General features: G+C 51.3%; 5 protein-coding genes across 5 annotated transcripts; 3 read left to right on the forward strand and 2 right to left on the reverse strand.

Annotated features, from left to right (window-relative positions):
* Positions 1 to 247: 247 nt before the first annotated feature.
* LOC117148678 (protein pecanex) lies at positions 248 to 11,114 on the forward strand. Its single transcript, XM_033316216.1, has 10 exons — positions 248 to 400; positions 456 to 765; positions 820 to 1,770; positions 1,867 to 4,890; positions 4,947 to 6,398; positions 6,519 to 6,679; positions 6,741 to 7,140; positions 7,203 to 7,549; positions 7,606 to 10,038; positions 10,101 to 11,114. The coding sequence occupies exons 1-10, from the start codon at positions 248 to 250 to the stop codon at positions 11,112 to 11,114; spliced, it is 10,245 nt and encodes a 3,414-aa protein (XP_033172107.1).
* Positions 11,115 to 12,373: 1,259 nt separating this feature from the next.
* On the reverse strand, positions 12,374 to 16,526 carry LOC117148679 (probable ATP-dependent RNA helicase kurz). Its single transcript, XM_033316218.1, has 5 exons — positions 16,339 to 16,526; positions 16,079 to 16,270; positions 13,013 to 16,017; positions 12,748 to 12,950; positions 12,374 to 12,687 (listed from the first exon to the last, which is right to left on the reverse strand). Exons 1-5 carry the CDS (start codon positions 16,411 to 16,413, stop codon positions 12,572 to 12,574), a joined length of 3,591 nt encoding a protein of 1,196 aa, XP_033172109.1. The 5' UTR covers positions 16,414 to 16,526; the 3' UTR covers positions 12,374 to 12,571.
* A 145-nt stretch (positions 16,527 to 16,671) lies between these two features.
* On the forward strand, positions 16,672 to 20,537 carry LOC117148682 (DNA-binding protein K10). The gene is made up of 2 exons (XM_033316222.1): positions 16,672 to 18,125; positions 18,955 to 20,537. Exons 1-2 carry the CDS (start codon positions 16,839 to 16,841, stop codon positions 19,048 to 19,050), a joined length of 1,383 nt encoding a protein of 460 aa, XP_033172113.1. The 5' UTR covers positions 16,672 to 16,838; the 3' UTR covers positions 19,051 to 20,537.
* Positions 20,538 to 20,706: 169 nt separating this feature from the next.
* Positions 20,707 to 21,931, forward strand: LOC117148684 (odorant receptor 2a). Its single transcript, XM_033316224.1, has one exon. It carries the CDS (start codon positions 20,707 to 20,709, stop codon positions 21,886 to 21,888), a length of 1,182 nt encoding a protein of 393 aa, XP_033172115.1. The 3' UTR covers positions 21,889 to 21,931.
* Positions 21,932 to 22,010: 79 nt separating this feature from the next.
* LOC117148681 (protein crooked neck) lies at positions 22,011 to 24,392 on the reverse strand. The gene is made up of 2 exons (XM_033316221.1): positions 24,257 to 24,392; positions 22,011 to 24,198 (listed from the first exon to the last, which is right to left on the reverse strand). The coding sequence occupies exons 1-2, from the start codon at positions 24,290 to 24,292 to the stop codon at positions 22,126 to 22,128; spliced, it is 2,109 nt and encodes a 702-aa protein (XP_033172112.1). The 5' UTR covers positions 24,293 to 24,392; the 3' UTR covers positions 22,011 to 22,125.
* Positions 24,393 to 24,450: the final 58 nt, after the last annotated feature.

Genomic DNA, 24,450 nt, shown 5'->3' on the forward strand with positions numbered 1-24,450 from the left:
TTTGCCTTCCCCTCCGCCCCGTTCACCACCCACGCTGCCATCGCCTCCCAAGGCCTCGCCCGCAGACCACGCCCCCCGCCTGCAGCTTGACAGGCTTAATCAGCAACTAAACAAACGGAAGCGGAAGAGTGACGAAGAACAGCGGCAGCAGAAACAGCAACTCCTACTGTGAGTAATCCGGAAGCTGGAGCAGCAAAAGCGTGGATCCTCATCCATTCGGCGGCTAAGCGATGCAGTATAGGCCACCATGGGTTCACAGACCTTGGAGATTCTGCGCCAGGGGGTGTGGGCCTCGCTGACCGGCGGTTACTTTTACGATCCGCATCAGGGCGTCTTCTGCAACGTGGTGCACCTTTACCTGTGGCTCTACCTACTCTGCTCGCCCTTCGTGGCCTACCTGGTAAGTAGTGACCGAGTGTAGTCCTATGTAGTCCGTTCATGCGGTCTTCTTGCAGTACTTTCCGAGCACTTGGTTGACATGGTGCCTGTATTGCGTGATAACGAGCTTAACCATTCTGATGGTAAAGCTGGCCAATTTGGCGCTGCACAGGCTATACGATCGCGCACAGACCATGTCCGAGGTGGACCTAAAGGCGCAGTTCGTCAAGGTCACCAAAGAAACGGAACCGCGCCACGACGACGAGGGCGGCATCGAGATGAAGGTCATCCGACCGGGCGGCTCACGCATTTCCGTGGAGCAGGCCATTAATGAAGCAAGCGAGGAGAACAGCATCATGTCCATCGACAACGTGAACAGCATTATTGGTGAGTGGTTCTTCTTGTGCTCACGTGCCATAGCCTAAGAACTTCTTTTCCCAGATCTCAAAGTCGATGTGCATCGCAAGAACAGCTCGGAGTCCATTGAACTCATGTTCTACGCCCCATCCATGCTATCCGGCGGTAGCCAACAGGATCAACAATCGCTGGCCGGTTCCGCCAGCGTTAGCAAGTCCATTCGGAGCACGGGGCCGGGCGGAAACTCATCCACCAGCGCCGCCGCTCAAGCAGACTTGTTCAACAAGTACCTCACTGTCTATCCAGAGGTTGTCGAGGCGGCTGGAAGCAGTGCGGGTAGCGTAGATGGAGGAAGTAGTGGCGGCGACAGTAGATCAGGCGCAGCTGTGAGTACACTGGGACCTACAGGAGCGGGAACAGCACCAGCCCAGCACATACGCACTGGACATCTGTCGCGCAAGTGTTCTGAGGTGTTTAGCCGCCGCCATCGACGACGTCTGGAACGACAGAGCAGCTTGGACACAGCGGCGGCAGCTGCAAACTCCAACGCGGAGAACAAGTTGATGCGCAATCAGTCGGATACGATAGCCACAGCGGCACCCTCGTTCCTGCACTCTCAGCCAACGAACAAGGCGCGCGGTCAGACCAATCCGCGTCAGCACTTTATAACCAGCACCCCATCGACAGGAATAGGCGGAGGAGATGCTCCCTCTTCATCTACCGCCGTCGTGGTCATTGCCCCCGCCTCGAACTCATCAGTTAATCCTGGACGTTCCTCGCGTCTGCAGCGCCACAGAAGTTCGGAGACGCATGACGAGCGGCTGAAGCACCAGAGCCGTGGTGGACTCTTTCAGCCTATTCTCCAACTTCCGCACCACAGTGCAGCCAGCAGCATCGGCGCACTGGCAGTGATCGGTGGAGGAGGCAGTAGTGCCGCAAATGACGTGGAAGACATGGAACTGGGCCTGGTTAGGAATGCAGGCAGCGGCGGAGTGGCGGATGCTTGTAGCCGGGCACTACAGTCCTGGATATTAGGTAAGCTGATACAAAATCAGAACTCTCCATTGTTGTAGCTTAGAAACCTCAATAAGTTAGTTTTATTGTATTTAATGTCCTATGTTGCCCATGTAGATCCCTTTCCGGATGTGTACCTGGAGGACGATAGCTACACCAAATCGGATTTGGGCATTGAACAGCCACACCAGCCAACTTTCCGCACCCAGCATCGTCATCACCATCACCACCACCACCTGCATCATCACCTAGGAGGTGCAATCATCCGTAAGGATCCAACCAGCACAATGTCTGCACTTCAATTGGCTGCAGTCACCCAGCCAGGAACGGGAGGATCAGTAACAGGCGGTGGTGGAGCAGCAGGTGGAGGTGGATCTGCTGCTGGTATGAAGCGACGCAGACATTCCAACGCTACGAGCTACAAACACGGCTCGAGCCAGGGCAACAAATCGTCTCTGGTGGGCGGAGGAGGTTCCAGGGGCACGTCTGGAGAAGCAGGCACATCCGCGGGGGCCGGAGGAACTGGTGGAGTGAGGCGCATTAAGAGCGCAGCCCTGGAAGTTCTTTGCCCGCAGCCCTCTGTGTCCAATCTCAGTCCGCACCCCAACAGCGTGGAGGCCATCTCGGGTCAACAACAGATGCGGAACCCTCTGCCACCTCCTAGCAAAAGTCTGGTGCGAAACCAGCACCTCAACCTGTATCCTACGCAAGGCTATAGCGACGCAACTCCCTCGGCTGGAGGAGGAGCGCCTGGTAACAGCAGCACATGCAGCAGTCTCTTTTTCGGAAGCTCCAGCGCCTGCGGTTCCACAACAGCATTGATTGAACCTCCAGTATACCCCATAGTGGAGCACTCTGACGAGAAGATGGCACACGAAGAACACGGTGATGATTGCTTAGGAATAGGACAAGGCAACGCCGACGATGACGATGAGGTGGACGACGTCCCGATCCGAAGAAGAACGCGGGCGTTGGGCTGCAGCCAAACGCACTACAGTGTTGAATCGGATGTAGGTGGCTTCTTGGCAGACGAAGTCGGCGCTGACGAGGATGTGTTTAAAGATTTTGACGACAACCTTGAGCACATTCTTAGTGAGCTGCAGCAGACGCATAATCAGCTGGATGACGTCCTAAAGACCCACGATCTCCATCACCACTCGCATTTGCACCACCATCATAAAGCAGCATCAGTGGAGGGCGCTGGGTCGTCGGGAGGATCCGTGGCAGTAGGGGTAAGTGCCGGAAATGATGACGAAGACGAAGAAACGGAGGATAATAACACGGGGTCGAGATCTCCATTGCTCAACGATCGCAATCGCCAGCCGGCAACACTGCGAGAGATTCAAGCTGACAAGCAACTCCGTCAGGAGCTATCACACCAGTCCGGGGCAGTAATCCCTGCCCCAAATCCTCCCGTCCCCATACGCAGCGAGGCGGACTCTGGCTGCCCTTCAAGTGATTGCGAGCAAGTGAGCGCCAGTTCCAAGGACCAACTGCTGTCGGGTATAGAGTTGGAGCTGCAGCAGTATCAGATCCTGCAAAGATGTCAACTACACGAAGAGCAACCATGCACCTCGAAAATGGCTGCCAAAAGCCTGGGAGCCATTCCAAAAGTGGTAAAATACCGAGAAGTGGATGAACTGAGAAGAAGACGCAGAGGAGGCTCCCCGGCAGATGCGGCTGAGGCTGGAAACGAGTTTGCCCTAGTCAAACAGACCAAGCTGGCCTCGCGGAATTCCTCCTCCTCGAATTCGACGCACAGCATCAGCTTGACCGATAGCTTAACGGCTGACATTCACAAGATGCTCTGGCTGATGCACGGCGGAGCCGTGGACGACCGGGGCCGTCCAATTACCGGCACCTTGGCGGACGGCACTCCGATCCCGGCAAGCAGCAGCCTGGTCCCGCCGAACATGTCCAACGCACACTTCCAGTTCTACCAGGATGCCATTCAAGCGCTTCAGGGCACCCATCCCACTTCCGGTTCCAGTGTGGAACACATGACCAACATTGAGCGGGCGTTGGCTAAGGATAAGTTGCGCTTGGATGCCAAATTGATGTGCGAGCAGCTGGCGGCGGCGGCGGAGGCCAACTCAGGAGTCCGAGGAAACACACTCGCAACTCAGCAAATGACGCAGCAGCAGGTGGGCATGTTAATGCGCGGAGGCTCTAGCTCCCGGCACCCATCCAGTGCTCCGTTCTCGGTCCAGGGATTAATCAATGTGATCCGAAGTGAGCGCCAGGCAGACCGCAGCCAATTGGACGCATTGCAGCAACTAAGTGATGCGGCAGCAGCATTGGCGGCTAATGCCAGTGAGGCTGCCTCCGTTTCAGCCTCCGGCGCAGGAGGAGGAGCATCAAGTGGCGGGGGAGGAGTTTTAAGCGCCCTAGGACTGGCGAATCACCCCAGCAACCAGATCAGCCAAATCAGTCAGCTCAGTCAGATGAGCCAGCCCATGCTGAATGTGGACGGGCATTTTGCACCCTACTGCGACTACTGGACCCGACCCGCGTGCCTTCTATCCGCGACAGAAAAGCCAGCGGCTCCAAAGAGTTTCTACAAGTACCGATTCAAGTGGTGCGGCCAAGAGCACGAGTTCAAGATTGCCATGGACCGGCTGGAGCTTCTTGCCCTGTTCGACCGCGATCTCCACTGGATGCACGTCCTTCTGGCCAGTCTGCTGTGCACCCTGGTAGCCTGCTTGGGAGCGGCGATCTTGCAGCACGATCACTACAAGGATCTATGTGCCCTGCTCTTCTGCGCAGTGATCGCGGGAGCTCAGTACTCGCTAGTAAAAAGTGTGCAACCGGACGCAGCTTCGCCAGTGCACGGATTCAACAAGACAGTGGCCTACTCGCGGGCTATATACTTCTGCCTTGCCGGGGGCATGCTGTTGCTACTAAAGCGCCTAGATACGAACTACGGGGAACGGACACCGGACCCGGTGGTATTCTTTGGCATGCGCTACTCGCCTGCCGATGTGGTTGCCCTCCTTCTGCAGGCGCTCTACATCTTGCTTCTGTGCTTCCCCATCATATTCTCAGTGGGATTGTGTCCCCAGATAAATACGTTTCTTATGTACCTGCTCGAGCAGATCGACATGCATGTCTTTGGCGGAAATGCTGCTAGCAGTCTTCTAGGTGAGACCCTTTGATCCCTAGACTAATTTCTTAGACTAATTCCTAATACTGTACAGGTTCCTTTTTGTGCGTGGTCCGGTCGGTGCTAGCTGTAATGCTGCTTTACGGACCGCTGTACGGAGCATTGGACGAGCAGCGAGGGACGCAGTACATTTTGTTCTCCATCTTCTGCGCTATGCTGGTACCCCTGGGCTATCATCTGTCTCGATGTGCCAGCGACTTCAGCCACCTGTGGCGGCTGATCAAGACGTGCATTGTGAGCACGTATCGGGACGATGAGGATGAGGATCTCAGCCAGATGCAACATATAGCAGCCGGAACAGTTACCGGATCAGGGACTGCCAATAGCACTGCCCTTCAATTGACCACCAGCACTCCAAAGCAGCACAGGCTAACAGACATAAAAACGGAACCTGAGCAGATCGAGCTGAGCTCGCTAGAAAAGCTAACAGTCAACGAAGAACATCACGAGAAAGAGCACGGAGCAGATGATCAACTAGAGACGGATCAAGATCTGCCTCTGCAACAAAAGCACAGCAAATCAAAAACTTCGTCCTTGGGCAGCAGTCAGCACACCCTGGGTAAGACGATCAGCAGTAGCAAGAGGGCCATAACCGCCTCCAGTTCGTGTACCTCCATTGGGACGGGAGAACCAGCGGTGGAAGCTGGAGCGTTTGCCGAGGAGGCGGTGGAAGGCGAGGATCAACGTAGGAATACACTGGCTGGCGAGGTGGGGAGCAAGCACGAATTAGTGGAGAACTATGACCCAGCCTCCAAAATTGATGAGTGTGAGGACAAGATCTCCAGCTCATCTGCCACAAACCCCGGGGACATGTCTACGTTGACAGCGGGGGCGGGCACAGCCACCACTGATGCCACACCCGCTTGCCTGGAGGCAGATCCCGACGCCGAAGCTGAAGCGCCTGCTGACGAAAAGCAACAGCAGGGGATTCTGGGAACGGGAACTGGAACTGGAACTACCGAAGCCAGTGAAAATGGCAGTGGCGGCGGCGCTAACGGAAATACTAATGGCAATGGGACTGGCAACGACCTTCCCGATCCACTCCCACGAAAGCTGCAGGCTACAGTAACCACGCGGCTGAAGAACGACTTGGTGGTGATGACCCTGCTGGCGGTCAGTGTACTGGGGTTGCACTGTAGCACCGTGTTCACCGCCCTGCAGCCGGATCTCAACGTGGTTCTCTACTCGTTCATCGGTGTACTTGGACTTCTGCTGCACTACATCGTGCCGCAGATGAGGAAGCACATGCCCTGGCTTTGTTTCGCCCGTCCGTTGCTGCGCCAGCGTGAGTTCGGCCAGTTTGAGGTGCTCAACGCCCCCAAGATCATGTGGTTCGAGAAGCTCTACATTTACCTCAGTGTCCTGGAGCGGAACGTGCTCTTTCCCCTGCTGGCCATTTCCTCTCTAACGGCGGACTCGCAGTTGATTGTGGCTAAGTTTGGATTGCCCTGGGGCACGCTCATCGTGGCGATCTGCGCCCTAAAGTGTGAGTCATCCGATCAATGAAATCGATCATATCTAACGACTGAACTGCAAACCCTATATGCAGATCTTCCATCTCCCTCACTTTTAAGCTAATCCCAATCCATCTATCTCTTATTATCAGTTGTAAGGAACGCTTACTCGGATCCGACCAACCAGTACCTGATCATAATTTTTACGGTTCTGCTATTCCGAATCGACTTTGCCATGGCCACAGAGACCTTTATTATAGACTATTTCTTTGTGTCGCTGGCCTTTCGCAAGTGCTGTGACTTCCTGCTTAAGGTGAGAACTCGGCTTGGCCATCATAATACCCAAATGCGTGCTAATGCATTTTCTTTCTTAGCTGCAATTTATTGTGACGTACATCGCTCCGTGGCAAATTACTTGGGGATCCGCCTTCCACGCCTTTGCCCAGCCATTTAGTGTACCGCACTCGGCAATGCTGTTCCTGCAGGCGGGCATCTCCGCAGTGCTCTCCACTCCGCTCAATCCGTTTTTGGGAAGCGCCATCTTTCTCACGTCGTATGTGCGTCCTATTAAGTTCTGGGAGCGGGACTACAACACGCGCCGGATAGACCACTCCAATACGAGGCTAAGCTCCCAGCTAGAGCGGGACTTGGGTGCGGACGATAACAACCTCAACAGCATCTTCTACGAGCACTTAACCCGCTCTCTGCAGCACTCTCTGTGCGGTGATCTCCTGATGGGACGCTGGGGAAATGTCAACCAAGGAGACTGCTTTGGTAACAACATAACTTTATACCTTACCTGCGAAGAGGCTAAGAGACCCCGTTTATCCTTTCAGTTCTTGCCTCGGACGATCTAAACTGTTTGGTTCACATCATTGAGCTAGGCAATGGGTTATGCACGTTTCAGATGCGCGGCTTGGAGTTCCGCGGCACCTATTGCCAGCAGCGCGAGGTGGAGGCCATCACCGAGGACGTAGAGGACAACGACGGATGCTGCTGCTGCGATCCGGGCCACTTGCCCCGATTGCTCAGCGCCAACGCCATGTTCTCCACCCGCTGGCTGGCCTGGCAGGTGGTCGCAGCCCAATATGTCATCGAGGGCTACTCCATATCAGACAATTTAGCCAGCGCCACGCTACAGGTGTTTGAATATCGCAAGGTGCTCATAACCTACTACATTAAGGTGAGCCCTCTGGATTTGCGCGTAATAACTTTAGCTAATCAAGAACTATCTTTTAGAGCATCATCTACTATGTTGTAAAGAATCCCAAGCTTGAGCAGTGGCTTGCCTCCGGTCCCATACAAGATGCCCTCCAGCATACGCTAAGCCGACAGTTCGTTGACCTAGATCCCATTTTTAATTTCAATTTAGACGAGGACTTCGATTTTCGGGCAGTAGGCATCACGCGTTCCAGTTTTTGCTACGTGTACCTAAAATGGATCAATTACTGTGTGGATATGCGTCGAGATGCCAACTCCATGGGAGGCGCACCATCTGCCCAAGCACCAGCAGCTGCTGGAGGAGCATCGTCCGCCCCAGCAACAGCGGGTGTTGCTCCGCCAGCGCCGGTTACGCCCGCCCACAATGACTCGAAGAGCACTCCCAATCTCTCGGCGCATGGTGGACAGGCTGGTCCGTCTTCAGGTCAATCCAAGTCACAGTCACAGCAGCAGCTGCGCCGTCCACAAAAGAGTGTTGCCCAGGAAACCAGCGCAGGCGCAGGAGGTGTAGTTGTCGGAGGGGCTACTGTCCCTGGCACAGGAGGAGTGACCAGTGGAGGTGGAGATCCGCAGCTGAGCAGCTCCCATAGCTTTGCCAATATCTCCCGGCAAACATCAGAGAGTGCTCCCGGACTGGGTGGCTACGTAGCGTATATGGATCAAAATGTTTTCGTGAAGTTGGCTAAGAGTAGCACCACCACAGGAGCAGGAGCCGGAGCTCCAACTAGCCGGAAAGAAAGTCAGGACAAACCTGCACTTCGTCTGAAACTAGCCAGCGTGGGAAAAGATGCACCGCTCGTGTCTCTGTGCCTGGCCCTGGGCCTTTTGGCCAGGCGATCCCTGGCCACGGCCTCGCACAGCGCGTTGACCGGTGTAGAGTTCTTTTTGCACGGTTTACATGCTTTGTTCAAGGGAGATTTTCGGATCACATCGCCGCGCGACGAATGGGTCTTTGCGGACATGGAGCTACTTCATTCGGTTGTGGCACCAGCGGTTAAGATGGCCCTTAAGCTGCAGCAGGACCACATAACCAATCCCGATGAGTTCCTGGATCCTCATGCCCTGTACGATGCCATTGACAACTGCTCTAACGAGCTAGTAATTTCGCATGAGGCTGATCCCGTTTGGCGAAGTGCCGTACTACGTGGAGCACCCAATCTACTTGCCCTGAGGCACGTAATGGAGGATGGCTCGGATGAGTACCGCATTATCCGGCTGACAAAGAGGTGTCTGAGCTTCCGGGTAATCAAACTCAACAGAGAGTGCGTTCGTGGCCTGTGGGCAGGACAGCAGCAGGAACTGATCTACCTGAGGAATAGAAACCCGGAGCGCGGAAGTATCCAGAATGCCAAGCAGGCGCTGCGCAACATCATTAACTCCAGCTGCGATCAACCCATTGGGTATCCCATCTACGTGTCTCCACTAACAACGTCATATGCGGATACAAATGCCCAACTGTGCGAAGTGATTGGCGGCGCCATCACATTGGACACCATTCGGCATACAGTGCTGGGGTGGTGGCACCGTATACGCGAGCGCTGTCGCCAGGGATGCAGTTCGGGATCTGCTCTAGAACCGCATCCGGGATCGGGACCCGTCCAACTGGGTGCCTGCAACTTTGGCAGCGGTGGCAGCGTCGTTGGTGCCGCATCCACTGCTACGGGAGTGGGTGCCTCGACAGGATCTGGTTTGGGAGTAGCTCCTCCCGGCACCGCTGGCAGCACGGGAGGCGAGTCCGGGGATCTAGCTCCCGTTTTTATTTCTGCTCCTCTCTACAACACTCTAACGGTTAACAGTTACTACAGCGTGCGTCCGGGAAATGTTCCCGGAGGACCCATTCCCGCAAATCTGGGCGGTAGCTATGTGAGCGACAGTTTGGCGGTGGTGCGTGGAGGTCTGGCAGTGATGCCTGTGAAACCCACATCCACTACACTTATTGCGGGTCTGCTGAACAGGGAACGCGATGAAACATCTGGATCTGGAGTTGTGGGAGCAGGAGCCAGTGGGCCCATCAGAGCAACGAGTAGTGGCGGAGTGCGCAGTCGAAGACCTGAAGTCGGCAGCAGTCGAGGTAGAGATCATGAACGCAGAGCCACTTTGCCCATAGCGAGCGGTGGAGCCGGCGGTGAGCCAGGAAAGGATCTTACCGCGCCTCAAACCCAAGTGGAACATGAATCAAGCCCACGCAGCACAAAGCTCTCCTCTTCTTCTGGCAGTCTGGGTCTTGGAATGGGCGTGGGCCTTGGCAACATTATCACCACGCCAGGAGATTATCCACGGAAAACCAAGGGACCCATATGCCTCACTGCCGTGGACACAGGAACTAGTAGTTCAGCGGCAGAGGGAAAGCCCGCAGGATCGGGAACAGTTGCTGGAACTGGAGGAGGCGGCGTTATCAGGAAGCCGCGCATTGAGATCTTCAAGAAGGTTATAATTGTTGATGACACTGGGGTGAGTAGACATAATTATAGACCCTTTAAACAAGGTAGTAAACCTAAACCTAAATTGAACAGATTTACGACTGCCTGGACATCATCGATGCTGTTGTGTGGCCAACTGAACGAATGCGCAACAATGGTGGCAGGCTGTCCTGGAAGGACTGGAAGCCGAGTGCCGGCATGGTGGGCCATGTGGTCCACTGCTGGACGCCTAACCATAAGGATATTCGCTTCCGTTCGCATGTCAACCGCTATGTTTACCTTGTGGAGATCGGCGACCACTATGTGCCCGTAGAGGAGTTGGGCCTAAGGGAATATAATCAGATTATGGGCAGCACCGAGGAGATGGCCAATTCACGACGAAGCTCCATCCAGCGCGATTTTCACGAGTACAACATTCAGCTAAAGCTGGCTGGTCTTGCTCCAATTATTGGAGGCGGCGAATCCTCGACGGCAACGACCAGCGATGCTTCTAAATCACACAAGGGGAAAATACGAGCGGTAAGCAGCAGCAGTTCCGAGGACGAGGATACGTCGTCCACTCGCTCCATTCCATTGCCACAGGGCGATGATGGCGACTTGATGAACTTCTCTAGGCTGGTGAGCATGTGGAAGGAAATCATTTTGGACAATAACAAGAGAAGACTCTACGATATGGGTGAGTTGTCCCCAGAGCTGCTACAAAAACTGGATGATGCCGTTCAGCAGCAGCAGAAACTGGAAGATGCACTAGCGGAGGAATCTAAGGAAAAGGACACAGCCACAGTCACTGCCAACGAAGGTGAAGAGGGGGTAGGAGAAATGGAAATTGAGCCAAAACAGGAACAGAAAGCAGTGGTGTATCTCGAGGAGCAGGCGCCGCTGGAAGAGGTGACCGTTTCGAAGCCCGAGGAGCAGCCAGCTCCGCTAACACCTCCGTCTAGTCCCGTTCCTGCTGAAACCAGCTCCACTTCCAGTGCCAAATCCCCAAGTTCCCCTTCATTATGCCAGGAAGAGGATGCAGTCGATCCGGAGGAGATCCCCGAACTGGCCTCCGAGGAGTCACCAAGCGATGAGAATGGCGAGAGCGAGGCGGGAACAACGGTCTAAGAGGATCACATATATTTGCATTTGTTTGCCAAGCAAACACCCCAAAGGCAGGGACTGACACCAAGGCGGACATGGACACAACCTTGTAATACATATCAGCAAAGAGCAGAAATATGGAGATTGAAATCGCGGAGAGGAGACAACCTTGCCCCGGGCTTCCGCATTGTACGCCTTTTCTATGGGTGTGGCCCATATCCGAGCACCGTTCCTGGCCAGAAAAACAAACAAACAAGCAACAACAAATGAGAACACTTCCAAGAAATCAAAGTAATGTTTATAAAACGACTGCGTTTAGTGTATGCATAGGAATTAGGAGCAAACTACAATAATTCAGACAAAAACAAACAAAAAAACAAAGAATTCAATTTTAGTATTAATAAAAGTTATAGGTTATACTCGGTATATAGGAAAAAGAGCGCAAATCGAGAGCAGGATATTGGAACGGAGATCATAAAAAATATATATCTAACTAATTGTTGTAACTTGCGAATTGTATAATACGGAAACGGAAAACCAAATGCTTCTCAAACATTACCTATTTTGTTCTTTCTCCTCTCGCTAGCCAATACAGAAATATTAAGCAAACCTAAAGAATTTATAAATGTATATTTAACGGAAATTAGTTTAAAGTTAAAGTAAATGAACCCACACACAGACACAAAACATACCAAATTCGATTGTTAAAGAGTACACAAATGATACAAATCCCGCATTACATTAGCCTAAGCGATTAGCGAACTTCGGACAGGATTCAAGTTACAAAACTAAGATATTACACACAATTCCTAGATGATTAAGAGGATGAGGATGAGGACGAGGATCAAGTGGAATGACGACATGTAAAGCTCTCACGTTGCCTTAATATATTAGACTGATTTTTTCTACACACATTTGTAGACGTATGGTGGATGACATTTGAGAAGTCCCAGCCAATTGCCTGGGGGGAGGAGCTGCAGCAAACGGAGTCCTAATCCCAATCCCAACTAGCGATTTACATGTACATATAGGGAAGAGCGAAGCTAAGCGAACAAAGCTACAGTTGTCGGCCTATCCGAATCCGATCGTTCCGTTCGTTCGATGAGTATATACCATATACCAAGGCGTATACACACTATATAGCCACATGCCCAATTAGCCAAATCTCTCATTAACACAAGTGTAAATGCTAATTTCTCACCAAGAGCAGACAAATTTTCTTAAAATTAATTACCAAGAGACAAAACCAACAGACAACAAAATACAATGAATATTGATTATTTCTATGTACATATATGGATTGTATTAAACATTTATCGAAACTAGCTGTTAACAAAACATTTTTATTCCCCCTCACTCCACTCCATTTTTTTAGTTCCATTTAAAACAAATTTCATATTTATATTATACATAAAAATTATATAAATATATATCAATTAAATAAATAATAAATGAAACTTGTTATACAAAAAAAAACCCATCTATCTAGCTTTTTTACTGGCGTGTTGAGGATCTTTCTTGTCCACCGGTGGCCATAAAGGCGTCAGTTCGCTAAGCGCCACGTCGTAGAGCATGTTCTGATACTCCTCCAAAAGGACTAAAAAGAAACAGCAGATTAGCAAGGAAATTAGGGTTCGGCAGACTGGGGTAAACTCACAGTGAGGATCGTTGTTCCACTGGTCGAGCAGCGCTTGGCGGTTATGGATCTGCTTGGTAATTAGAGCGCGCTTAAAGCGCAACACGTTGTTGTTCATACTGGACCAGCTCTTGATTACAGAGGCGGGTGTGGTCTTTAGTTTGCTCCGGAAGTCGGCTAACCTCGAGCAAACCTCTCCCTCTAGCAGAAACATGCCGAAGTAACTGAAACCACATAATTAGTATGATCACTTCTTTAAATACCCCACCTTTAAAAAGACACTCACCAACAGGCCTTTTCGCTGATTGGCATCTCCACTTCCCCGAGTGGCAGCTCCCACCCCGACTTGCCAAACGTGGCATCCACGTGGCAGAAGATCTTCCCAGATGTTTTATCGAATCTGGGAGCAGGATCCTCGCGCACCTCACGTATGTTGCAGAGCAAGGGAACGTATAAAAGAAGCCACTCCGGCTCAATGGCGGTGATGCCGCGGATAAACATCTTGGTAGAGTCGCCGTTTTGCAGCTCGTATGCCTCCTGATAGATTACCCATTCGGGTGCTTTTTGACGCAACACGGATGAGACGTGCAGGAACGCTGGTTCCTCCATATCAGCACAATTGTACGCATACTTTAATCGCCGCCGCTCTTCTTTGTCGGCGATGTCTGCCAGAGGTACCTTTCTAGCCACCCGGTCGCCCATGCCGGCCAATAGAATTTGACGAAGGAACCGCGCCTGGGCATCGGTGGGAGGCTTCAGCTCGGGGTCCACACCCAGCTCAACATCACTAACATTCAGGTTAATCTCGTTGGTCAGCTGGACGCGCAATTTTCGCACCTCGCTCATCGCTTTCTGGCGCAATCCATTCGTAGCACAAAACTCTGGCAAGCGGCCCTGCGATCCGGCGTACTCTGCAGCTCCAACGGCACGTAATAAAACCATAGGATCTCCAAGCAACTGATAGTTGCCGCTGGCCGCCCAACTTTGGCGTTTGCGGTGGAACCGATTCGCGCCGGGCGCCACATCCTCATTTCTTTGAACGCCCGTTTCGATTAGCACCTCCTGGACTGAAAGTGCGGCCACCAGGCAGACGGTGTAGGGCAGTAGGTCCTGCTGGTGGGACAGAGCCAGCATTTTTCCAAAGCGCGGCGCCACGGGAAATCGGGAGATAACGTGACCCAAACGGGTAACGGCTGGTGGCAAATCTGTCTTCTCTGTCTTGACGTCCTCCAGGGCACCTAGCACTATCAATCGCCGCTCGGCGGCTTGGAGCTGCACCTGATCCGGTGGTGAGGGAAAGGGAAAGTGCACCACGCGATCGATGCCCATGCATCGCATTTGCAGCATTAGGTCCTCGACGGGCTTTTTCTGGATATCCGGCTGGGAAAAGTCCTCGAAGCAGTCGTTGTACACAGCACTCGAGTAGAGGCGATAGCAATGTCCGGCGCTGATGCGACCCGCTCGTCCAGCACGCTGATCCGCCGAAGCCTTAGACGTGTAGGTTACCACAAAAGCACTCACGCCTGTCAGTTTGTCGTAGAGACGCGTCTTCTGGCGACCGCAGTCAACAACATACTTAATGTGCGGGATGGTGAGAGATGTCTCTGCCACATTGGTGCTGACCACGCATAGCCGGCAGCCATCGGGAACGGGCAGGAAGATGCGGTTTTGCTTCTCCGATGAGAGGAGCGAGTAGAGCGGCAGGACCCAAAGAGGTTGCCTTTGACCAGATCCCATTTCCGACTCTCCTTCCAAGCCTAGTTCATCGTCGTTATCCTCTTCTAGTCCCTCCTGCTCATCATACTCATCCGGCTGCTCGTGCATGTCTGCTTCCGTATCATCACCAGGGAGCTTGTAGTCGTCCAAATTGATTTTGGGTAATGCCATCTGCGCCAAGAACTTTTTCTTAGATTTGCGAATATTACGTATAACTCGCTTCATATCAAACTCCAGCTCCTTGGGATCCTCCACAGTCGATGCCGTATCATCTATTGTGTCCTCTTTTTCTTCCTCCGATTCCTTTCCATTTTTCGGCACATCCTTGGTTGGCGCATGATACGGAAACGTACGTCGCAACTTGCGCACCAGTTGGTTGACCTCCTGCTGTCCCGTCACAAAAATTAGAATGCCGCCTTCCGGAAGCTTATTATGGATTTTTAAGGTCTTGCGGTAGGCCTCCGCCACATAGTCATCAGGTGTGCGCTTCTGGAAGTGAATGGTCACGGGGAACTGCCGAGCCTCCACTTTAAGCAACGGTGGTGGAATCTTAAACAACCGTGTATTCTCTGTAAAATCGGATACCCGCAAAGTGGCAGACATAATGATCAGTTTCAGCGGCTGCCCGCGTTTGTGACGCAAGGGCACGATCCTAGACAGGAGACCCACTAAGATGTCTGTGTAAACACTGCGCTCGTGCGCCTCGTCCAGGATGATCACTGAGTACTTACTAAGCAGAAAGTCAGTTTCGATCTCCTTTAGCAACACACCATCGGTCATGAATTTAATGCGCGTCGCAGGTGTTACGTTTCCCTCGAAGCGAATAAGGTATGACACCTCGTTCTCCGGCAGGTTCATCTCGTGGGCCACCCGCTTGGACATGGCAATAGCAGCAACTCGCCGCGGCTCCGTCACTCCAATCATCTTGTGCTGTGCGTAGCCCGCTTCGTACAGGAACTGCGGTAGCTGGGTAGTCTTTCCGGAGCCAGTCTCACCAGCTACGATCACAATGGGGTTTTCATTGATTGTCTCCATCACCTGCTGCTCCTCCGCGAGGATGGGCAGTCGAAGACGGGCATTCTGAACTTCTGTTGTCCGATGTACGGGAACATAGACAGTCTGGTGGATATAGGCAGGTGGTTTAGGCTCTGGCTTCAACTTTTTAATGGGTGGTTTAACAGCGATTTGCGGTGAAGCTATAGACACTGGAGACGGTATGGCAATAGGAGCGGATTGAGCTGGGGCCTCCTCATCGTCCTCATCAGAGGATGACGAATCTTCGTCATCTTCCTCCACGCTAATTACATTTGGATTCTTTCGCTTGGCCTCTAGTTCCTCCTCCTCTTCGACGAGAAGCTTGCGCTTGGAGCCCTTTATAGCATTTACGCGGAGACCCGACGCTGAGCTTTTTTCAGCTATAACTTGGGCCTGCCTTTCCTTCTTCTTGGCTAGATACTCGTCCAGGGTGGGTAGACGCTTCAATCCCACGGTTTGCACTTGGCTAATGGAAGTATACTGCTGCAGCTCCTCCTCTGGAATTTGAACGGCAGCAAGGTCACCCAACAGCTGAGCGCGCTAAATTTGAAAAGATTTCAATTAAATAGCAGTGTTATATTAGAACCGAATAAAAACATACACCCTCTTTCTTTTTCTTCTTGTCCACAATCGCCTGGAGGTGCTTGCGCTGCTTCTTGGAGAGGATCTTCACGTGCTGCACTTTGTCCACCTTAATCTTGGTGGCCCGCTTCTCGGAGGGCAGCACCAGGGCGTTGGCCTCATCGTAGCCAACCTGGCTGCCGCCGGCCACAGCATCCACATCGATCTGAATCTGTAAGTATTGGATTTGTAAACGGTAAGAAAGCGGATTCAAACTGTTTGGTCCGACGGATGACCTACCTTCTTCACGGCCGAGTTGTCCACAATTGTTTGTGGATTCTGCCGCGCCTTGGCATTGTGCACTTTCTTGCCCATGATTACTTTACTTTACCAAAATAGTTAATAAAATAAAGTAACAGAATTAACTCTAGCCAATAATATAAACATTGGTTTAAATCACACGTGCAAAGTAGTACGCTTATCGATAACAGCGCAGGCGATAACTACTGTTTGTAAGGTTGAAACACTCTAAAATTTAATGTGATGTGCTTTACCTGTTACATTTGTGTTAGTGGAAACATTAGTGGAAAAAACATATTGTTAGCGTTCTTCACACTCGTTTGACAGCACTGGTATCGAAACGTTATCGAAATCGATTCATCGGAATTTTTTCAATATAAGTTTTTGTGACAAATAGGCGTGCAACATTTTAGATCCATCAGCTCCCCGCCTGTCGTTTCGGCTTGGCTCCTCTGCTCGAGTCCTGAACCCCCTTATTCAGCGGTATCCAGCTTCTTGCAATGGTGTCCAAGAACCAATTCCATCAGAACTGGACCATGCAGTCGCAGCAGCACCCGCACCAAATGCAGCAACAGTTTCAGCAACAGCAGCAACCAAATCTGCAGCACCGCAACAACCAGAGCAACAATAATAATGGGAACAACAATAATCCCCGCGCAGCTGCGGCTCCGTACAGGAAACCCTTTCGTTCGGGCAAAAATAACTCCGGACCAGGAGGAAATGGGAACGGTAACAGGGTCAACGGTAACAATCAGATGATGTTCTCCTCCAGCCAAATGCCGAGCGATCCCCTGTACATTGACTTCAGCAGCCCGCCACCAGGATTCAAACACAATCAGGTAGGCAGTCCCAAGAAGAAGTCTATGAAGGGCATCAAACAGCAACAGCATCCCAGTCCGAACCAGCAGCAGCATCCCAGTCCGAACCAGCAGCAGCATACCAGTCCGAACCAGCAACAGCATCACAGTCCGAACCAGCAGCAGCATGCCAATCCGAACCAGCATCCCAGTCCGAACCAACAGCAGGGCAAGATGAACAACCAAAACAACAATCATATGAACCAGCCGCAGCAGCCCTTCAACAACCAGATGAACGGGAGCGATTGGCAGCGCCATTCGGGCAACAATTCCAACCAGATACGCGGTGGCTTTAATGGATTCCAACGCGGGCCGCCTCCGAACCGTCCTCCACGCCTCATGATGGGCCCGCCAATGGGTCCGATGGGCCCCGGACCACGGGGACCCGGACCGATGGGCCCTGGAGGACCATACCCGCAAATGCCTTTCCCGCCACCGATGCCTGGTATGCGCGGTCCTGGACCCATGGGCCCCATGGGTGGACCACCACCGCCACCGCCACCACTTTTTATGCGTCGCAACGGACCCGGTCCAGGTCCTATGATGGGTGTTCCACCGCCCATGCACATGATGGGTCCACGGATGCCGCCGCGGGGAATGCCACCGGTCGGACCTTATGGACCAATGAACATGAATGGCGGCCGGATAATGAAGCCCAATCCCAAGCTAATCAAGCAGGTGGTGAAAGGCAAGAGCAGCATAAAGACACTGAAGAACCTGATCAATCAGTATCCCATCGAAAAGCCGTGGGTCACGGACGAGATACGCAGCGAGCACGACAAGAAGGTGGATATCGAGAACAGATTGAAGGGTCACAAAGACGACGAGCTCTTCGCGCAGTACAAGGGCCAGCGGGACAAGTTCGTTAGTCTCTACGAAGCGGCGCGGGAAGAGTATCTCAAGCAGGAGGCAGCCAGTGTCAAGGCCAAGGTGAGCATATAGAGGACCCCTAACATATCCTCATTCCCTAGGAACAGGTGTCCCATCCGAAGTTCTATTCAGGGGCGCACACCGATTCCGGGTACAGTACCGGCTTAATCCGGAATCACTTTGCACCCCTGATTTGATCCGTAACCCCCACCCGTCCCTCTTTGTTGCGTTTGCCGGGCGGTAGGAAAAGAAAAGGCAGCAGAGAAAGTGAGATTATCCTGCAGTCCTGCGGAAGGTTGTTGTCACATCGATTTTCACCTTCGGTTTCCTTGGCACTGATATATATCCGCAAAAGAGAAACTATTGGCATATATTTACAGCCATATATTTCTTAGGAACTGAACAAAATTGTGTAACTATTTAGAACTGCAATACAAAGCGTTTACTGCCACTTTGTATACAAATTTAAAAAACTAATATAATTTTGTACTGTTCGATAGTGATTCATAAATGCACTCTTAGTAACTTAATATTCTTAATTGAACGAGCCTCAGTACTGAATCCTATGGCTGTTTTCATTTCCATTTTGGTTGGCATGTGAAAAGCGAATTTTATGAATTTTAAACTGCCAGAACATTAATTTAGATACCTAATTAGCAGATATAAACCAACTTCTGAAACTCATTGCATATGAAATGATAATGATAAGAAGGTGTACTATTCCCGTTTCTATTTGAGTGATTAATGTTCGTGGGCGTAGTTATCTGGAAATAGCCAAGAGAAGTTCGCAGAATGCATTTAATAGCGAACACAGATCTGAGAGCTCTTTTTACACACTCAACAACCTTGCTATTGAACACCGTTGGCAATTCTCGTATTTCTTTTGCAGGATGCCAAGTCAGACAAAGACAAAAACGCAATTTCAAGTCAGAGCGCAGCCCCTAAGGCCGGAAGCGCTAAAGATGCAACAATTCCAAATCCCTAGGCAGCCAATGCAACCGAATCCGAATACCGAATCAATCGAATCGAACCGACTCAAGAACAGGCCGGTCGACTCACAGAACTAAATGTAAACTTTAACTTTAAACCAATGAGCAATTCAAAACTAAAACTAACAGCGAGCAACAGCAAGAGTCTGACAATTGGAGACGAATATAACTCAAAACCCCGACTCTATATCGGATATACGTATACACAATCGTAATCCGAGGAGGCGCCTTTGTCACACGTTGCTTTTGCGACTGAGAACTGAGCTTAGAACGATAATGTAGCAACAAATACAAACCCAGCGATAATAATGTGGGCGAAACTCTAGTAATAGCGATAAACATTTAGATTGCGAATCGATTCAATTGTCTAACGTAACCTAGCGTAACGTAAAGTAGAGTATTGAAATGTAACCGTAACGTAACGTACCAGTTCATTATTCGAAAACTATTTGTTGTTCAATTCTAAGTTGCAGCCATTTCAAGTATGTGTACACAATTTATGACACGCCCTTACCTATATATGTATGCATATATATTGATATATATATATATAAATTATTTTCCTATTCGATGCCCGAGTGCGTGGGCGCGACATAATTGGAACAGAGTGGCCGGATCCTAAGCACTCTGGCATAAATCACACTGTAGGCCTTGGATTACACCACTTGATTGTATTTTTAAATTAATTCTTAAAAACTACAAATTAAGATCACTCTGTGAACGTGTGCTCGATGGTGTGCATCTACGGATTTGTTTTTGTGTTCTTTTTCCCCACCCAACCCCGTCCCTGACCCAATTCCACTGTTCTCTTCACCGACAGTAGATTAATCACGCTCTTGATCTTCATGACCTGATCCACCTGACAAGTAACCTCAAAGCAGCCGCACTTAGCGGAATAGTAGAGCCCAAGGGACCCACTGTAAAAACTCTAGTATAGCACCAATCTCCCAACCAGTTAACAGTACACCTTAACCCATGGTCAAGAGTAAACATTTCTGCCTTTAAAGTTGAGAACACAATTAAGCATCGTCTGGTTAAACTTGACATTCAATTCATACTTGTTAATAGCGACATACACATAGCACCAATTTCGAAGAAATCAGTTAAAAGCAATCCCTCGATTAGCAATAACTCTACTGACTTCAAAACGAGGAGAGTTGCAAGTATTTGTAAGGCACAGTTTATAGACCACCGACGGCTCGTTAGGGCCCGTCCTGTCACTAAGCGCGGTGAAACCCAATTGAACATATAGTGGAATTATTATTATCAATGGGGAAGATTTAACCCTCAGGTAGCTAAGTAACTTAATGGCAAATAGGGAGTCATAAGACTAAATAATATATTTTAAATTTAAAATCTGGCCCTTTGACCTTGCTTGTCAGGCGCATTTGGGTTTAATCGTTAGTTGCTTCTATATAAACACTTTCCCCATCCCCGCAATAATGAAGAATACCGCAGAATAAAGAGAGATTTCCAACAAGCATTTCAAAAACTTTTTATGGGGGATCATTACACTCGGGCCTATGGTTACAATTCCCAGCCACTTAAGCGACAAGTTTGGCCAACAATCCATTAAATAGCGCAATCACTGGTAATCGCAAGAGTATATAGGCAATAGGACCCATTGAGTTGCCTCAAAAGTAACCGGGACAATGGCGAAGCAAGAGGATTCCAAACTGGACACCCACAGTGCTGTGTACTATCACTGGCGCGTTTGGGAGCTGACTGGCCTGATGCGTCCTCCGGGCGTTTCTAGCCTGCGTTACGTGGTGTACTCCATAACGGTCAACTTGGTGGTCACCGTGCTGTTTCCATTGAGCTTGCTGGCCAGGCTGCTGTTCACCACCAACATGGCCGCCTTGTGCGAGAACCTGACCATTACTATCACCGATATTGTGGCCAATTTGAAGTTTGCGAATGTGTACATGGTGAGGAAGCAGCTCCTTGAGATTCGCTCGCTCCTAAGGCTCATGGACGCAAGAGCCCGGCTGGTGGGAGATCCCGGGGAGATTTCTGCCTTGCGGAAGGAAGTAAATATCGCACAGGGCAATTTCCGCACCTTTGCCAGTATTTTCGTATTTGGCACTATTCTGAGTTGCGTCCGCGTGGTCGTTCGCCCGGATCGGGAGCTCCTGTATCCGGCCTGGTTCGGCGTTGACTGGATGCACTCTACCAGAAACTATGTGCTCATAAATATCTACCAGCTCTTCGGCTTGATAGTGCAGGCTATACAGAACTGCGCTAGTGACTCCTATCCGCCTGCGTTTCTCTGCCTGCTCACAGGTCATATGCGTGCTTTGGAGCTGAGGGTGCGGCGGATCGGATGCAGGACAGAAAAGTCCTATAAAGGACAGTCATATGAAGCCTGGCGGGAGGAGGTGTACCAGGAACTCATCGAGTGCATCCGCGATCTGGCGCGGGTCCATCGACTGAGGGAGATCATTCAGCGCGTCCTTTCTGTGGCCTGCATGGCCCAGTTCGTCTGCTCCGCTGCCGTCCAGTGTACCGTCGCCATGCACTTCCTGTACATGGCGGATGACCACGACCACACCGCCATGATCATCTCAATTGTATTTTTCTCGGCCGTCACCTTGGAGGTGTTTGTAATCTGCTATTTTGGGGACAGGATGCGGACACAGAGCGAGGCGCTGTGCGATGCCTTCTACGACTGCAACTGGGTGGAACAGCTGCCCAAGTTCAAGCGCGAACTGCTCTTCACCCTGGCCAGGACGCAGCGGCCTTCTCTCATCTACGCAGGCAACTACATCGCACTCTCGCTGGAGACCTTCGAGCAGGCAAGGCACAATTATATATTCAAATGTCCTTTGATTTGATTAAATATGTACGCACTTGATACGCATTTCCAGGTCATGAGGTTCACCTACTCCGTTTTCACACTCTTGCTGAGGGCCAAGTAAGAACTTTATTATATATCAGATAAAAAAAAGGAAGATCATTATGGTTTTTTATTAAAGTGGTTTATTCCTAACGTATCCAAAAATAAAGCGAAAAATCTGCGATTTGGTTCAAAAGCAACGATTTTTACGCAGAAGGGAACAGCTTGTTTCGGATTAGTCGCCGCTATCCGTCGTCTCCGCTGGAGCAGCATCAACTGCAGGTTCTGGTTCAGATGCAATAGCTGGAGCGGGCGGGTCGTCCACCGTGTTGTCCTTTCGCGTCTTCCACATCTTAGCGGCAGCCAGCAGCTTGAGATTGGGTCGAGCCATTTCGTCCTCGGGAAAGATGTAGTCGAATACCTCCTCCCAACCCTCCTCGACGCCATTGTCCGAGACGATCTTCTGCCGCTTCTTGATGCGCCGCGGCATCTTGTCCATTACCTTTTGCATCTCTTGCGAATCGGAGGCGTCGCGTTCAAAGTCGCGCCATGCCTCTAGCAGCAGAACACGCGACTCCTTGTCTCCCAGCTGACGCAACATCTCGTTGGCTCGCTCGTAGATTCTCCTCGCCAGCCGCACGTTCAGCTCCGCATCTTGCCCGCTGTCGCCGTGGCTGAGGCCCATCTCGAACTTGGCAAACGACATCCACACCTTCACATGCTGCGTGCGCTCGAGGAGTCGCTCGTACAGCTGTCTGGCTAGCTCCGTTTCGCCCAGGGCTACCTCGAAGTCGATGTACGCCTTCCACAGCAGCTCTGGCATGTCCAGGCGCGGCTGCTGCACCGCTAGCTCGAAAATGGCTCTCGCCCGGTCCGTGTCGCCCAACAGGTTCTCCAGCTCGGCAAACTTCATCCAAGTGACACAATTCTCCGGTCCAAACTCCAGGAACTTCTCGTACAGCATGCGGCAGCGCTCGAACTCACGCAACTGAATCTCCAGATCTATGTAGCCCCTGAAGAGCTTATCTCTGGGACACATGCCGATGGCCAAGCCTAGAGCTTTGCGTGCTCGCTGCAGCTCCTTGCAGCGGATCTCGAATTGGGCGTACAGCAGCCAGAGCTTGCTGAAGGTGAACTGCTTGTGAGGTATCAGCTCCAGACAGGTCTTGTAGATCTGCCGCGTGCGTTCCGCGTCCTCCGCTTCAAGCTCCTCGTACAAAGCATAATTGATCCAAAGGTAAATGTAGCGTCGCCAGAAGTTCTTTTCATTGGCAGGCGGCACGTTGGAAATGGCCCGCTCGTACGTCTCACGGATCTGATCCCGGTCGCCCTCCGCCTCAATCAAGCGCAAATAGTCGAACCAGGCATCGTAGTTGGTGGGATTGGCGGCCACTTCCTGCTCGTACTGGTACTTGCGCTTGGAAACAATTACATCCTCAATACCCGCTCTGTCGCCGTACTTTTTCTCGTGTTTCGTATAGGCCTTGAACAGCTCCTGTGTGCGATCTTTAGGTAGGTGATCTAAAGCGTACTTGTAGATGATGCGCGCCCTGTCGTGCTCCTTTTGACCCTCCTCAAAATGTGCAAAGGCGATGAACAGGCGCTCCTCGATGTAGTCGTCACCAAAAAACTCCACAGCGCGCTCAAATACCCGCCGAGAGCCGTGGATAAACCCATGAGACTCCTCGAAGCGGGCGAACTTTATCCAGTTCTTCACGTCCGGGTGGACATAGACAAATCGCTCGTAGATCTCCCGTGCCCGGTCGATCTCCTTGTAGCGCAGCTCGAAGTTGACGTAGGTCTGCCATGCCTGCTCCTCCGGTTGCCACTCCATCCAGCGCTCGAAAACCTGACGCGCCCCTGCCACATTCTCCAACATCTCTTCCATGTAGGTGTACTTGTACCAGAACTGGTTGACTCGCGGCATGATGGTCACTGCCCGATCCCACAGATTGCGAGCATGATTCACCTGCTTGTTCTTCATCTCCATCTCGGCGTATTTCAGCCAGAGGGTCACGTTCCGGTGCTCATTGTCCAACGCCCGCTCCCAGATAGAGCGCGCTCGCTGGATCTCCTGCTGCTGCTCCTCCCACTGAGCGTATTTGATCCAATGGCTGACCACCATGCGGTTCTTGCGGAGATTGTCCTCGAAGGTCTTTCGCTTCCGCTGCTGATAGTCCGCCAACTCGGCGGGATCGGAGATCTTCTGCTTTGGCGGCGGCGGCAGAATCTCCAGGTCTCGCTCCTTGGCCTCACGGAGCAACTGCTCCGCCGTAATTTGCACCTCCGCCGGCGCTTTGTTTTTGACCTGGTGAAATTTTGGATTGGATAAATTGGTTTGGTGGAATTCCGACGATGGTACTTACTTTGGCCACCTTGGGCATCTTCTGTGGCCGTTCCATGTTGTGCGATTCGGTATCCCTAACTTAGTAAACTAAATATTAAGTTGGTAAAACGTTAAATCGCAACAAAATAAATAATGCCACTAACAACGCCGTTCGATAACGATAGGTTCATCGATAGCTCACTATCGATAGTCGCTTATTTTTGTTTCCACTGG

This window comes from Drosophila mauritiana, chromosome X (genome assembly GCF_004382145.1).
Source record: "Drosophila mauritiana strain mau12 chromosome X, ASM438214v1, whole genome shotgun sequence".
Lineage (NCBI taxonomy): Eukaryota > Metazoa > Arthropoda > Insecta > Diptera > Drosophilidae > Drosophila > Drosophila mauritiana.